Genomic DNA, 16,788 nt, shown 5'->3' with positions numbered 1-16,788 from the left:
CCTCGCCTCGCCGGCCTATCCTTCCTAAAAAGAACATAGCCCTCCATGACAGTGTTCCAGTCATGTGAGCCATCCCACCACGTCTCAGTAATTGTAATGAGATCATGGTCCTGCGACCGCACACAGATCTCTAACTCCTCTTGTTTATTCCCCATGCTACATGCATTGGTGTACAGGCATTTCAGAAAAGCCAATAAGCGTGTAGTTTTTACCCTTGAGGAGTGGTGGGCCTTCTGATTATCAAAAATACTAGTGCTCGGCCCCACATGTCTAATTTTGCCAGTCATTTTACCAGCAAATTAAGGAAGTAAATACGATGAGCACAAGTCTTTCCTGGAGAGGACAGAAAACTTGTCTGATGCTCACAGAGGTGAAGGTCTGTTGAGTCATTGTGAAAATCTTAAAGAACTTTCAATGAATAGAATAGCTGTCATACGGAGAAAAAAGCAGCATAGAGCTAAGGCATTTATTATGCATTTAAGAGTATCAGAATGTTACTATGAGTATCTAACTTAAGATGGCTGATAAATCATGCTAAATTCATTAATATAGACATGGTTCAGCAATACAGATGTGCTCCTAGTTGGAGAGTAGCCAACTAATACCTTAGATATTTGCAGTCTTTGAGAAATGCTGATATTTCGGTCTTTGAAAGTCATTAATGTTAAGGTCAGTTTTTTATACCGTGGTCCTCTAAAATTATAATTGCCAGGGCCTTATTGTTGGCTTAGGACAAATGTTTTGAAATATTTTGCCACTTGACGTGTTTAAATCAGATATTTTACTCTCCTTATGTACTAAGCTTGAATATTTTTAGCTATTCATTTCTGTATTCATGTCTTGAAGATAATTATTAAATTAATAAATAGCTTTGTGCTAATATTCTTCCCAATTAAATTTGGTTTTTGTCTCTTTCATGACTCACTTTCTGTGGCCATCCTGGTGAATGAGCTTTATGGCAGGGCTGACTGCAGAAGTAATTTATTCTAAATTAATTTTGCAGAATGTTTGCTTTTAGTCAAGACATACTCAGAACACGGTATTTAAGAACTGACTTAGCCAGCAGAAATAGAAGTGGTAAAACCTGGTGTGAGTCATCTGAACCAATGAGTGTTATTTGAGTTTCACACTCAAAACACTTTAGACCTTAACAGTCTTTACTTCAAGAATTATTTGTGGAAGTTGCTTGATAAAATTATTTTGGTTTGACAAATGAGTAAGTAACTGTCAAACTCTTCCAAACATAAAGCTAGAATGAATTCACCGTGTTACTCTTCACCACAAACTATGGCACTTATCCTTCAAAAGGATGCATAGTCTATTTTAAAGCCCAGTTGAAATCTCCTTAACTAGTACATGCCTGGCAGTCTGCTTCCCAGCCCTCTAGCAATTGAAATCCTGCACCTTGTGTGTTTATTTACAGGATTCCAACTTACGTTGATGATCTGTGAAAACCAAGGACAGACCTTTGCAGAGATATTTCACCTTTTAAAGGGGTTTAACTAACAGGTGTCTTGGCTTTGCTTTCTTATCATGAAGGTCCCTGATTTTAACTTGACTTGTGCAATGTGGTAGACTGTCATGAGTTAACCTTGTATGTTACAATACTACAGTTGTATCCTGCAAAATTCCAACCTTCATTTCTGCCAAAAGAATATATGCCACATGAATAAGGCTTGAAATTAATTTAGAAGTTCATTAAGGTTCACCTTAACTGTGTGTAACAAGAAATAATTGGAAATACTGACCAAAATTGTAGATGTTGATAAACTCCCTGTTTAATTAGACTATATGGTCTGTCAGGTGCAGCAAAAATGGTAGGTGTTGTAAACGGAATAAAAGATTCTAAGGCTAAGTGAAGTAGTTTTTAATTTTAACATTAAATTCTAGTGTTGAGTTACCATTCTCTGGAATATCAATTACTAATGTAGCTGCCCAGCAAAAACTCTCAGACAAAAGAAAATGCACCCTCTTGCTTTTGATCCAGGGAAATTGATTGAGGATTATGTTTTAGTTCCCAGTCTAGGTAAAAATGCATCTTTTAGTCTATAATGAAATGGTTTGTAGCAATGACCTCCGCGTGTGAACTGAAACAGCTTACTCATTTTCTTGCTAAATCCAAGCACACAGATTTAACTTAAGTCTATTGACTTGAAAATCTTTCATCTGGAAATATAATCTTTTTTTTTTTTCTTTCCCCTGTATCCTCAGTACTAGAAAAAAAGAACTGTGTAGGTGGAGAATAACTTCCAGAGTTCAGCAAAGCCAAATGGAAGCCAGATGAAGATTTCTTGGTTAAAAAAAAAAAATAATATTCTTTTGCACTCCAGAAACCTTGCGTGTTTTCTTCCAATAAGTGTTTCTCTTTGCATCTAGCAGTACTAGTGATTGATGTTGGTAGAGATCTTTTAAATTTAAGTGTAGTTGCTACTGCTTTACTGAGCCTCCAGCCTGGCAGTATTGGAAGTGCTGTCACAGAGGTGCTGAGGACAAACTCAGAAGTCTGAAAGTAAAATAAGAATGGACACAAAGATCAATGAGGTAACCAAACCAGAGATGTCAAATGCTCTCTCTGTGCAGAAAAGCAGCTGTATCACTGAGCCTTCTCCTGGGGTGCGCAGAAATCCAGGAAGGGAATAGCTGGGTGGCCCTTTTGCCTACCTGGTTGAGAATCGTACCAAAAAAAATTGGCTCATAAACCTGAGTGGGAAAGAGCAATGGTACAGTCATCTTTTCTGCAGAGGTGCTGAGGAAGGGAAGAGGTAAAATGTTGCATTTACAAAGTGCTGCTTGGCAAGGTTCACTACGGCTGTTCTGAAAAAGATGCCTGGTTTCTGGAGCTATTTGTTTTTTTGGTAGATGAACCTCATCAGTCCAAAGCAGAGTTCAAATTGTTCTGCAGAATTTATAGCTTAGCCATTACTTGCAGTGATTTCAACAGTCCTTGTGTCCAGCTCGTTTCTTCCTTGACAAAGAATGCATTGTTTTAGGAGTACTTGTGTCTGAAACTTGAATTTTCTCAACAATTTAAAAAAGTAAAAGAAAGGAGGAGGTGCCATTCCTAGCAGTCAACCCACAGGCCACATCTGGCTCTGTTGTCTTGTTTGGCTTTTAGCCTGCCCCAAAGGAATTGCAAACCCAACTCCTCCATCCCACTCGTATTTGAGAAACTAACCACATTGTCTTGGGATAAGGATTTTTCTGTTCTTCTGTTTTCTGCACAAAGATGGTGTGGGACATGTTTTTTTAAACTGCTGTATAACAATTTCCTCTTTTCATACTTTCCAGTCTGGCAATGATGGTGTGTGCTTTCATGCACATGGGGGCAATCTCTCTCTGTCCCCACCAATGCCTGTCTCTTCCTCAACGTGCCAACACCCCCACCCCACCCACTGGTGTGTGTATATGTATGTATATATCCACAAGCTTTGCTGAAATGGAGCTGAAAAATATATTCTGTTTTTTGCAAACAAAAGAAGGGGCCAATAAGAAAGACTTCAAAGAAACTTGAGCTGTGTTTATTCAGTAAGAACAGATACAGTATGTGATGGCAGTGACCATGTTTGCACTTAAGTAACATTTGATTAATTGTCTGTATGATCAAGCTGGTACACAAGTAATTGCAGACAGACTGAATTTTGGTTAGGACCAGATAACAACACTCTTGCTCAGAGAAAAATCAACTAGATTACTGTCAGTGTGAGTAAAAGATGGTTTGTGGATGACACTGGTGTCAAAGAGGGTATAGTTGCATGTATAGCTGAAGGCACTAAAGGAAGAAGGAAGCAGATCCATGGTCGTATAGGAAATGTAACATCTAACAGTTGAAGGTGTATGGAAAACTAGATTTTCATTTTAGCACCATGAGGGAATTTCGTTGTGAACGCTTGGTGATTAATTGCTATTTTTATTTGTATATTCCCTCACTATATATTATACTTTGGAATCATGCAATTACTATAATTGCATTCGAATTATTTACAGTAATTATAAATAATTGCACTAATGTAACATCAAGTAGAGGATAAACACCCAAGGGCAGTACGTGAAATCAAGAACCCAGATACTATTCGGATGAGCATGAAGAAGAGTTTAGTTCAGCAGAGATGTAATTGGGGGAGGGGAAAGCATTCCTTTTGAAGTTACTTACCTGCTGTAGTATCTTAATTGCTAACGGCTTGTCCTGTCACCATCACTGACAAGTAGGGAAGCACTTCTCTGTCCTGTTATACTCTTGGGTAACTGAAGCATGGAGTCACTCTGTGTGGTCTTAGGTGAGAGACTTAATGTATTTAGTGGAGCCAAGATACTTCTTTGGAGAGGCCTCCAGAGTTTCTATTACAAATACAAGCCTTTTTTTTTTTTTCTTAAAGGAAGTTCATAACATGAGTCTCTCCATCCGTTATAATTTAAAGATGTAAAAGTTCCATTATGTAGTCAGATTCCTTTTGATCATTAGTTGGATCTTTATTCCTCATATACAATTTTTTTACTAGTAGTTCTTCCCTTCATTTTCCCCCACATTGCATCATAAAAGCTGTGGGGGGAAGTTGATGGGTAAGCTACACATTGGCTTAATGAATTTGGACTTGTGTATGCCATTCAACTGAAAATACATCTATTAAAGCAGACTGGAATCATATGACCTTCTTTATTCTGGGGGTGTACGGTTAGCTGAAAGCTAGACATATGAGCCTTGTGCTGAAAAAGGCTTATTGCAGTTATATAAGACCCTTGATCTAAGTAGTACTGAGGTAGTGTGTTGAGGAAGTCCAGAAAAAAAAAGTGAAAATACCTTAACAGTTGATTTTGCGAAGTCTGTAGTAGTACATTAAAAAAGTAAGGAGGGATGAGGACAGATTTAAGTTATTAAAAAGAATTGGTCCGGACTGATTGCTGGTTGCGTAATCCAATTTTTTCACTGGTACCTGCAATTGAGTTGCTTCTGTACCGAGCTGTCTTGTCCTTGATTGTTGACCTCTGCTCTCTGGCACCAAAAGCAGCATGCATTCTTGGCTGGTATAAAGTATGGATCTGAAAGTTCTGTATTGCTGCTTTGTTTCAGTTTGCTGTCTCAGGATGCCCAACTTGAGCAGGCTGTGTGCCCCTTGCACCCTAGTCTCTTCTTTACCGTTTTCTGAGGATGATTCTTAAACAGCTCACGTTGGCACTATGAGCCAGTTTGCAGAGAGTTTATTGAAATGACATTATGTAGAGACGGATGAGTTTTGCAAAGGTGGGAAGTGCCAAGACTGGTGAAAAGCAGAAGTGGGAATGGGGAGAGTAATAAAGGAAAGATGAAAGATGTCCAAGAAAATTTGAGAGTCTCAATACTGAATACTAAGGCCAGCTGTAAATTCCTTTTGGTATAATGTTAAAAACTCCTGTTGGCTGCATAAGTCAACATGGACAGACCTGTAGACATCTCCACTCAGCAGAGTGGAAGAGCAGTGTGGAAGTGGAATGCCTACTGCACTGCTTCCTGATGGGACAGCTCATCTCCTGTCTCATCACGCAATTAGCTGAAAGTGGGAAAGATGTAGCGATGAGTACTTTCCCTGTCACTGCTGATGAGATAGCATTCATGGCATTCACTTTTCCTCATGAGGAAGCTCCAGGTGGGTGGATGACTTGAGGAACAGAAAGCATCTCTTGGGTGCCAAGGCAAAGAGCTCGTGTCTTCTGAGCCTCTGCATGAACTGGAAGCAGCTTCTGTTACATATAGTCTGAATGCTACAAGTCCATGGAAACTACAGCTTTGGTGAGGAGGATGCTCTTTCACCTCTATCACCTTTTCACTGGCAGTTGGTGTCTTTCACAGCGGTTCTCACCAGCATACAACAGATATGTTTATGTCTCTGGGTGTGCTATGGTGAGGATACCCACTGGTACTTAAAGGACATTGTGGCTCTTTTCACTGGGTGTGATCCTGAAACAAGATAATGTTTCAAGGTGCAGAGACCTAAATGATCTCTTGAACCTGGAATGTTCTGAGTCATGATTGATGATGTACCAAGTAATCCTGAATTTACAGCCTCAGTAGCATATTGGAGTTGCAGCTTTCTGTTTCTCTTGGTTTTTTTCTGCTTTGGTTGCCATTGTTTTGTTCAGTAATCTCTTGTGCATGTAAAGACTTTCAGTGCTGAAGAGGTGGGTTTGTTTTTTTTTTTTACATTTAAAAAATATGTGAAAACAGTGTGTAGAGAAGGTTGTTTTGTCTTTTTTCTGCCTAAAATTATCCTGGAACTCTCATTACTGGGGAGCATTCTTGGTGCTCCTTTTGATTTGCTTTTTTGGTGACCATCTAAAATACTGCAGTATTTGAGGTTTTATCTGTCTCACAAATGACTGAGCTAAAATCTGTTTAGGAATGTCTGTCCTTGATGTGCATGTATGTGAATGTGAAGTATGTGTTTGCAGAATGGATATCACCCTGCTGCTTTAGATAGATAGTGGGAACTTCACAGTGAACGGCTATTTTTAAAAGGCTTTTTTGTGTCTGTGAATATTATATGTAATTCACCAGCCTTATGAGGGATGTGTAGTCTGAGAGTAAGATAATAACATAAGATTTACCTGACCACAAAGATAATTATGTTTACTGGTGTTTAGGTTTAAAGCCACATTTGTAAAATATGAAGTGATGCATTAGATCCTTTCAGAAGTTCATTCTCATTGGCAAAGTTTTTTGGTTTATTCTCTTGGCTGGAACTTGTGGGAACTGTGTAATTTCTTACCAGTCACTTTTTAGGCAATCCAAACTGTAATGTTTTACCATCATGTATTTGTGTGTTGGTAAAAAGCAAGGGGCTTCTTGGTTGCATTTGGCTTTAGTCTTGCTTTTTTTTAAAAACACCTCTTGTGAGTTTAATATCGCAGAAACAGAAACTGAAAACTAACAGCCCCTCTTCAAGTGGAATATCAGGGTTGAAAAGTATAAAGCCATAAGCTTTTAAAGCATTTCTGAGTACAATTATGAGTGTTCTTAAAGCGTTCTGTGAAACTCAATTCGAAAGGGTAATAGACAATAGATAAAGATCAGCAGCAGTCTACTGTGCAAGGGAGGCAGTTGATTTCAGTGGACTTTGGAAGAGCAGCATGCAGCACTATAGACCTATCTTTGAGAGTTGTAAATACAGTGCAGTAATTTACTTTAAGCTCATGACTGCTTTCTTTTGTGAGGATGTCTTTAAGGCTGCTGCTTCGTAAAAGATGTACATGGTAATATCACAGTAGAGAGGGAGCTAGCCCTAAGAAAAGCATCATATGCCATACAGACTCCACCTGGGTGAGCAGGCACTGCTCAGGCAACCCAGCATGGAATATATTTAGTTGGGTTTTCTCATTGGCCATATCATGATGAGGTCGAGATTGCAAAAATTATTAAGATGATGAGGTCTAACATTTCCTATCTGTAGCGTACACACTGCATTAATATGGCACTGTACTCAGTCAGTAGGAGTTACAAGTAAATTACTGCCCATGTGATATCTACAACAGACTTTGTATTTTTGCAACTTTAGTAATGCAGAAGCATTAAAAAAACCTAGTTTGCTAACAGAAAGTAAGCAGCAGTTGGGTAGTCTTTGATACTAGTTTTTCACTGGGATGTTACTCTTATAATGGTTATAATTCTTTTATTCTGATCTTGAGAAAGCTTAAGAACATGAAAGGTAAACTTGTAGGTCATCTGTTAATATTAAGAAATTTGATTGTACTTACCAATGTCTGTAATTAATTTTGTAAAATCAGGCTAATACTTTGAGAAAATTTTATGCCCAAGACACATGATCATCAAAACTTCTAGGTGACCGTGATATGTTATTCTTCAGAGTGCAGATTTCATTGATATTATTCCATCTCTGACTATTTTTTTTATTCTGGAAGTAATTTCATGGTAAGGAAGAAGGAGAAGAGAGAGTGTTCATTAGTAGTGGCTGCTCCATTTATTAACAAAACATGAAGTGTACAGGCTCATAGAATTGCTGTGCTCTTAGAAGCTTTGTTGGTTTTGTTTTAGAGTATTCTTTGTCTGGAGAGACTTTCATCTCCAAATATAGTCATTAAAGGAAGATCCAGGATTTTTAAAATTCCGAACTACACAGTCATTCTTCTCTTACTACTGACACTACTGCAAGGCATCTGTAAATCTGTAGAACAAACCTGGACTTGTCATTAAAAATCGTAGGTGGTGTCTTTGGGTGTGAGAGGAATGGCGGATTTCAGATTGATCATTAAACAGTACTTTCGGTGATAGTCCAGACTTCTAAAAATAAAACTAATGAGAAAGTAACTTTCAGCATGTATGTGATAGTATTTTTTTTTTTATGTTAATGCTGAATTATACTAGGCCATATTTTTTTCATGAGCAATTGAGAAGTAAAAGAAATAAAATGGTTGTCAGATACAAAGTAGTTGGAGTTCTGTCTTTGTTGACTGAAACAGCCCTTTAGGTAGCCTTCTGAATGTTTTGTATGGCAAAATCAAGGCCAAAATGTGTGCTTAGTATACACTTTAACAGTAAGTAACTTGTGTTGCACTCATGTGTGTTAAGTACAAAATTAAATATATAAAATGTCTCCTTTTTCCAGGAAAAACATTGGTGGTCGATGCACCCAATGGACACAAAGCTCACTTCTCTCAGCAGACCATGCTTAACAAAGGACTTAGCAAGTCTATGGGATTTCTGTCCTTTAGAGGAACACAAGGCGAGGAGGATTTTTTCCAGAGCATTTCCACAGATTACAACTCAGGACAGGAAGATGTTTTCTGTCCTCATAGATGTAAAACCAGTGAGTTTGGAAAAAAAGGTCATCTTCACACAGATGTCACTCCCAAGAGGAAAGTATGGGCTTCCTCCACAGATTTGCTATGCACAACTGACAAGGCAGCTGACAGGGACCATGCTGGAGGTTCTCACAGGCACAATCATCAGTGTGAAGCATTTACAGTACGGACTTCTACTACTACCAGAAGTAAGGAAGCAAGATACTCTGATGGGAGCATAGCACTGGATGTCTTTGGACCACAAAAACTGGACCAAACACGCCATGTGCCTGAGACATCAACTTCTGCAGCAATATCAAGTGCCTTTGACAGGATAAGAGAGAGACAGAAGAAGTTGCAGCTTCTGAGGGAAGCTATGAATGTAGAAGGTTAGTGAAGCTTTTTGTTTTTCTGAGTATTCAGTCATTAAACAAAGAATTCTCTGATAAATTTGACTTCTTTTGTAGCAGCTCTTGAAAATGCCAAGATCTTCTCTTCATCTTTTTTTTTTTTTTTAGTTAAAGTGAAAGCATTAGAATGTCTGTTGCCAATGTGCTTTTCCAGATTGCTTACCCAGTGAAATTAGTTGATCTCTGTAAGTCAGCCAGTATCAAGTTCATCAATTATAATTAGAAAAAGGAAAAAAAAAAGTTGGTCACAGCCAAATGTCAAGTAATTTTCCATGAAGGAACATCTTCAGCTATTAGAGATGGATTTATACCCCAGAGTAAAGGGAGAATTTCATCTCCAGATCTCTTAGTTTTTGCGCTGTGTAACTCTGGATGCTGCAGTTAAGCCCTTAAATATGAAACTTTTTTTTGACTCATGTTAAGATCTTTACCTCAGCGGGAATACTTGACAACAAGTTCCATCAGTTAATTAAAAGAATGCATGGGGGGGAAAAAAAGTCTTTGTATTTGTTCTGTGGAAACTTATAAAATGGTCTTTATGCAGAACCCTGTAAGGGGAACTGCGTATTTTGTTTGTTTTGAAAATGTGATTTGATTTTCCAGGGTTTTAAATTTGGGACAGTTGGATAGAAACTGAGAGCAGAGTTGGATCCTGCTTGTGATGGGCCGGAATGCATAATTTAGTCATCTAAGGGATACAGTAGAAGAGCTGTATGTACAGAGCCAGCTCATTCAGGTGCACTGGAACAGGCTGCCCAGAGAGGTTGTGGAGTCTCCTACTCTGGAGGCATTCAAAACCTGCCTGGACGCCGTCCTGTGCAACCTGTTGTAGGTGATCCTGCTCTGGCGGGGGGGTTGGACTAGATGATCTCCAGAGGTCCCTTCCAACCCTGACCATTCTGTGATTCAAAATCCATACAGTTGAAAACTCATGGCTGCCTCTCTTTTGTGTGACAGAAATAACTGTGGGGGGAAACCCCAACTTTTTGCCTCCTTTTCCTGCAAAAACAACTCCTTATTTCAGGAGAGCTGATAAAGCCTTTTATCAAGATTGAATTTCTAAAAATGCCTGTTCATGCCCCTTGTGGCCATCTCAGGAGATGCTTATATTGCATTTAGCATGGGAAGCCAATTCTTTCGCTCCTATGCATGTGAGCCTTGTGCTCCAGAAAGGAGTGTTACTGAAATGGCATAGGCAGTTAAATAAGCTACTGTGATTTCTGTACCAGTTGTACAGACAAGACAGCTGGAGGTTTTTTTGTGCTATTAAATTACCATCTTCTGTTGAGGGTTACATTATAATGTGAAGGAATGAACATGGATGGAAGCATTGTTTATTTCAACAGAAGTTCACCATCTGTCATTATCTACTGAGACCTCTGGTGAGGTATGAAGAAGGTTGGCTGGTTTTTGGTTAGAGTCTGAAATTGATGAGAACCATCTCAAGTATATGAGTCAACTCAAATCTTTGGAGATAGGCAGCTGACAAAGTTTAAGAGGAGGCCACTCCCTGCATTGGGAAAGCTCAACAGCCTTGTTGTTCAGGAGTGCAGCTTTGTGCGGGTTTATGTTGCACAACAGCAAAACCAAAAGCTTGGCCAAACCCATTGATGAGCAAGAGTTTATCATTCTCATTCAAACAGATTGGGAGGCAGGAGAAAATATAATGTGCCTGCGCCTTGCAAACTGAGATACTTCAGATGCATGAAACTACTCAATTCATAAAGGGAATGGGTGAAAGTGCAGTTAAAGTAGATCGAGAACTGGGGCTTAATAGTCACGGGAGTTGAGTGACAAATCTGTATAGGGAAGATTGAGGCAATAGCTAATGACTCACTGCCCATCCTTCTGAATTCAGAGTCATTACTTGCTAGGAAAAAATGAAGATACTTTCTCAACAGATAGCTGGGTTGCAATGTTTGTGTCTTCTGAGTTTTCTACTTTCAACAGAGTAAGGAGGTATGTTTTACTCTTGAATTGAAGTTAGGAGTGTATGCTTTGCTGTGTTATTTTAGGCTCTTATTTTTTTTGTCAGTTAAGTACTTAAAGAAAAGGTTTGGGCCAGAATCCAGCTGTGAATGTGAAATTTTTAATGAGAGCCAGTTTAAAGGAATGTTTTAGTGAGATGGATGGGGAATGCTTTTTCACATAGGAGCTAGTTGCTGTTGTGTTTTACAGGGCTTGAGAAGCCTGAGTGAAAGTATTCTGCCTTAATGAGCAGATTCACTAAAGCCTTAATACATAGTCTGCCAGTCTATTAAGACTTCTTTTCCTTTTCTTAGTTTGTTCCATATGATTTACTATTCCTTATCTTAGATCTTGTTTACAACAACAAGTCCCTTGAGATCTTTCCTGAAAAGTCTATTGCTAGTTTCATCTGTCAGAGATTAAAAATACAGGTTAAGTTTTTTGTGCATTACTATTGTATGTAATTTTCAAGCACTTGTGAGTAGACAGTTATTCCAAATGCGAGGCATTATCAAGTGTGTGTGGAATTGCTCTTCTGAGATAAACCCAGCCTAGCTGAGAGATGAGCAACTGTGTGGAAAGCTGTGGTAAAATGTCGCCTGTCTTGATAAAGGTAGGGGTGGCAGTTTCTTTTGAATCAATTGATGCAAGGGTATGTTACTGCCTACAGCTGGTAGTCACGTAGCAGATAGGTGGGCAACAAACAGAAATGCAGTGTAAAGAAGTCCACAGAAAATGACAGCAACTACTACTCTTTCCCTAGGTGGAACACAGCACAACGTCAAAGGAGAGGCATTGAAAGGAAAAATGGAGAAAGAGAGTAAGGTATTTTGAAAGCTTGTGTAGTCAGGAGTAAGGGTTCTGTCCAGCTTGAGGGGGAGGAATGGGCAAGGAGTCATGGGAATGGGGTTGGTGGTTGGGTCTAGTAGAGAGGACGCAATCTGCCTTCTCTTCGGTAGGCTTAGGGATATTTTCAGTTTGGTTGAGTCCAGGTCTAGGTCACAGTTAAGTCTGTGTAAATTATGGCAAGCCTCTGCTTTTGGCTGAACGTTGTTTTTCAGTTTTTGAATTGTGAAGTGCCATTGGACTCTGCGGGTTAAACTTGGCCAGATAAAACTTCCCTCCTCAAACTACAAGGGAACTTAAGTGACATGTGGCTTATTTCTTCTTTAACTTATTTTGGGTTAAGCTGGCAAACTTTTTTGTTATTCATAAAACCTTAAGGAGCTGACTGTCTTGGAAAAAGATAATGTTTTCAGGCACAGGCACTGGAATGCCAAGCTTTCACTCAGAGCAGATTTCTATGATCCAAATTATAAACTCATGAAAAGTAGAGTTTATAGTGGAAAGAATGACAGAGCTTTAATTATAGCTGTGCCATAATAGAGTAGCTTGTAGTGAGCTGCAGACCATCTAAACTGCACTATAATCTGCTGTCAGAACATACTGGATTTAGCCTCAGAAGCCTTCCAAAGATAGTGTCATAGAAAGTGCCTTGCTCCTGAACTTGCTGTTTTATATGTTACTCTGCTATACCGTTTCAGCGTTGAGGTTGTTTTTCTCTTGTATGCTAAAGATGATCATTTATGATTAAGTAGTGCTTAGCCAGATAGGGGGAAGGGGAAGGGAAAGTTTAAAGAGACTGCTATTTGACTTCAGGTGTAGCCAATTCTGAACACTAAGAACAGACGCCAAAAATATGTGGTAATGTTGCCAAGAGATGGATGGGAGAGTAAGTGCTGCATCTCCGCTGTTATCATTCATTCTTGTTTTTGTTATGTGGGTTTTGTGAGCTTAGGTAGAATTGTTTAGAGTTGTGAAGTTGTTAGGTGTTAAACCCAAGCAGTTTATCTGTACCAGTAGAGCAGATTTCGGTTTTGTTGTTCTTTTGAAACTTGGAAATTGTTGCTTGGCACCCACTGAGAGTGTCCCGTTTCACACAGAAAATAATAGTCTACCTTTTACATTTTGCAATCCTGCATTGCTGCTCAAGACTGTGAAAGCATCATCTGTTTTCCCTTGCTCCCAGCTTTCTTTGCCTTCTCACCCACAAAACTGATTGTATCTGCTGAGAGTTATGAAGTGTAAACACACTTCAGTTTTCGTATCTCAGGCCTACCTTCAAATGGCATAATAGTGAGGCACAAGGCTGTGAGACAGTAGCCTTGTATGAATCTCTCCCTTTTATTTGCTTAGGCAGCTTCCCCCCAACTTGTTTTGAGTGTATGCATAATTCAAAGTGAGTTGGCTTATGTGTTACTTGAGTGGATGTGCATCCTTCTATTTTTTTATATGCAGTTTTGCTTATGAGGATGTTGTAAATGAGATGCTTGAGGGAGTAAGGCGTAAAGATTGTCTATATCCTGGTGGGAGCCAGGAGCACAAAACCAGTTAGGAGAGTAGTAATGTAGCTGGCTGTGGGTTAAAGAGCAGACAGGGAGGAAAAAGAGAGGAGGATACCAAAAAAGCTGATCTTGCTGAAGCTTTGGAATGCTGAATCCAGGGGTCGGGGAACAGGGGTGGTTTGGGAATATTCTCAAGCCTTTGTTAAATGTTTTTGCAGTTGGGAACCATGTGAATCCTAGGGCCTCAAGTTGTGTTTTTCCCTCTCTCTTTTTACCTTTGATTTTTCCAACTGAAAACCCAGATGATTAAGTTTTGGGTTGGGTTTGTTTTTTTTTTTTGGTCCACTTACTGCTCTCTGCTTCATACAGTCAGCAAGAAGAGGCAGTAATATTCAGTGTTTCTAGAGGTGGGTCTCTGCCTCCTAAGTCTTCTCTATCTTTGTCTCCCAAAACAGTGTTTTCATTAGCTACCCTGCAGACTCATCTAGACCCCGTTTAGAAAACTTCCATATTATGACTCCACGTGTTTAGGTGGAGAGTTACAGTTAGGGATACTCTAAATGTCTGGATTTTAAAAGCTGTCTTAGTTTGAAGCTGCATTTTTGAGTTAGGGAAAATTTTTGCAGGTAATCAGGCAGCTGTCGGTAGTAAATTTATCCTAGCAAATGAAGCCCCAGAGATTTGAATTTGGGAGCTTCTGTGGAAGTGGGTTAAATGGGAGATTGGATTTAGAGCAAAAGAGGGATTTACAAATTTACCCCTGTAAATTCAAAGAAGCATGCATATTTTCTTGTGAATTGTATGTACTCTGTTCATGTGTAGGCTAAGCAGAGGAAATGTGAGTCATCCACAATGGTGTGTCCGTTTGCATGTCAAAGAAAATTAAGTCTCAGTTTACACATGTCTTGCTATCATTGTGCTGCAGTATGATTTAAATTCAGTGGTGGCAAAATGGATTCTCATGTGGTTGCTGTGTCCACTAAGGGTAAGGCTCCATTAGAACAATGTTCAGAAATCATATTAGTGAAGCTGAAGGGTAGGATAATGGACTGATACTGTTTTTAGATAGAAAACTTTCAGTTGTTAATTTTACTGAGGCTACAGAAGTTGGCTTTTCAAGGAAAAAGAAAGAACTCTTTGTGGGATTTCTGTAAAGTGCTCTGGCATCAGCCACTATGATTTTGTTCTGAATTGCATTGTTCAATATAAGGTAGTAAAACAGCTCTTTCAATTCCATAATTGCACAGCAAAGTGGCGTCTGCTTTATATGTTTTATCTAGTTTTCAGCAGCTCACAGTCTGGGATTATCAACTTCTAGTCAACACATTACGTTCTCAGTTAGATAAAAGATTTAAATTAAACTAAACAGCTTTTTTGGCCACACTTCCATTTACATACCTTATCCTAGATGGCATGATCCAGATCCAGAAAAAAAGTGTGTCTTTCTAAGTACAATACACTGAGTTCTTACCAGACCCTAGAGTTGTTATTTTTAATCTTGCTGTTTTCCTTCCCAGCCTAGCCCTAGAGATGTGGGTTTTTGGCAATTTTACAAGGCTCTGTTTCTTCCTGTCACTCAGATCCTGCTAGAGCCTATGCATCAGATGTCCCTTGGGCTCTCTAGGGAGTGGCCTGGGTGGCTGGTGATTTGGGCTGCATGCACAGTACAGCTTTTTCATTTAGAATATGGGTGGTAAAAATGTTGCAAGTTAAAATGAGCCTGCTCCCCCAGAAGGCTGAGTGGATTTGTTTCCCTTGTGCACTTTTTGGATATGAATTCTTACCAGGGATTTATTCTGGATCTCTACCTTCTTCCTGTTAAAACTATGCTGCTTTGCATAAGATAATTAAAGTTTTCTTAGGTGAAGAGGAAAAGGAAGAGTAAATATGACTCTAACCTACTGGTTAAACTCTTGTGAAAGAAGCAAGGCCCAGCCTCTCCTAAAGGACAGCTAATGTGTTTTAAATGGTATTATAGTAACACTCTTATGTAACAGAGACACCAACCCATAAACCTCAAAGAGCTCCATTCCTGTCATGAAACTGCCTGTTTAACTCTACCATCTTCTCTGTTCTTTTCCTTCTCTGTACAGCAAGTAATAATTCTGTAGTAATGTGTATTTGAAAACCTGTGTATCTAATGTGAGTCATGTGTTCAGGGTAATGAAATTCCAAGCTAAATGTGGTTCTCAGATTTCTGTTGAAGTTGGCTGAGATGAGGCTTTCTGTAAATTACTTGCCTGGGCTTGCATGTCTTGCCTTGCATAAATAGCATGTGTTATTTTATGCTGCATTATGTACCTGTAAGGTTGTGCTTTGCTGGATTTGATGGGGAGCTTGAAAAAAAGCACCACTGCAGCACTAAGCAGCACAAACACAGATTCTTCAAGTTGTAATGCTTCATTCATCTCTGCATTGTGGCGCTCCTGCATGTTAACTTCTCTTATTAGTACAAGTTTTATGTATTTATTTTAGTTATGCTTACACTCAAGTTTGTTTTTCTACTAAGGTATGAAATGACTTGAAGTGTTCTGGTAAGAGACTAATCTAAACAATGAAATGTTAAGAAGAGTAACTGGTAGAATAATTTAAGCTACAATGTGCTTGGTGTTCCTAAAAGTTAAATCAACTCTGAAGTCTGTCTTCAGTCACCAAAAACTTTAAAATAAAAAAAAAAAAAAAAAAAAAAAAAACCAAAACCAAACCCCAAAAAACCCAAAGCAAACAAAAAAACCCCAACAACAAAAAAAACCCCAGAAAGACAAACCAAGGCCATTCAAAAATCCCAGGGAAAATTATAACTATGGGAGATAAGTTGTTTTATTGTCATCTTTAGCTTTTATTGATGTCATCTTTCAGTTCCTTCCCATCCAGACAGGCTAGTAGTTTGTCTTCATTTTTGAAACTATGGTATGAAACCTTTAGCTGTAACTTGATCCCAGAATTGGGACTTCGTGACCTTTGGAAGCCAGTTCTTAATTAGAAGTTTGGCTTGGACATGATCCAAGTGCCTTCTCTGAAGTTAAATCCTAATATGATATGTTGGAATTGAGGAGAATTTGCTGGAGGAGAGGAAGCAACATTAATTATTTGGTTAATTCTGCAAGCGTTATAGATACAGTAGTCTCAATATTTACAATTTAATTGAATGTTTGCAGGTCTGCAGTGCATATCCTGTCCATGCCCCAGAAAAGATTAATTTTGGTTAAGAGGAGGTGTGGTGTTGGGGGGGATGTGTAGGGGGTGTACATAGATGTGTGTATATACCAGCAGATAACTGGAAGGTGGCTGGCAAAAAG

The 16,788-nt window shown here is 39.0% G+C and overlaps 1 protein-coding gene across 1 annotated transcript in view; it reads left to right on the top strand.

The window, feature by feature from the left end:
• PTPN13 (protein tyrosine phosphatase, non-receptor type 13 (APO-1/CD95 (Fas)-associated phosphatase)) overlaps positions 1 to 16,788 on the top strand; it is a 104,613-nt gene that overhangs the window by 31,784 nt on the left and 56,041 nt on the right. The window contains exon 6 of the mRNA XM_009883939.1: positions 8,592 to 9,155. Within this exon, the coding sequence (XP_009882241.1) occupies positions 8,592 to 9,155 (564 nt within the window). The remainder of the gene's footprint in view (positions 1 to 8,591; positions 9,156 to 16,788) is intronic.

This window comes from Charadrius vociferus, unplaced genomic scaffold (assembly GCF_000708025.1).
Source record: "Charadrius vociferus isolate BGI_N301 unplaced genomic scaffold, ASM70802v2 scaffold684, whole genome shotgun sequence".
NCBI classification, from domain to species: Eukaryota; Metazoa; Chordata; class Aves; order Charadriiformes; family Charadriidae; genus Charadrius; species Charadrius vociferus.
The sequence above is the reverse complement of the archived record's forward strand: the minus strand, read 5'-3'. Positions and strand labels throughout refer to the sequence as shown.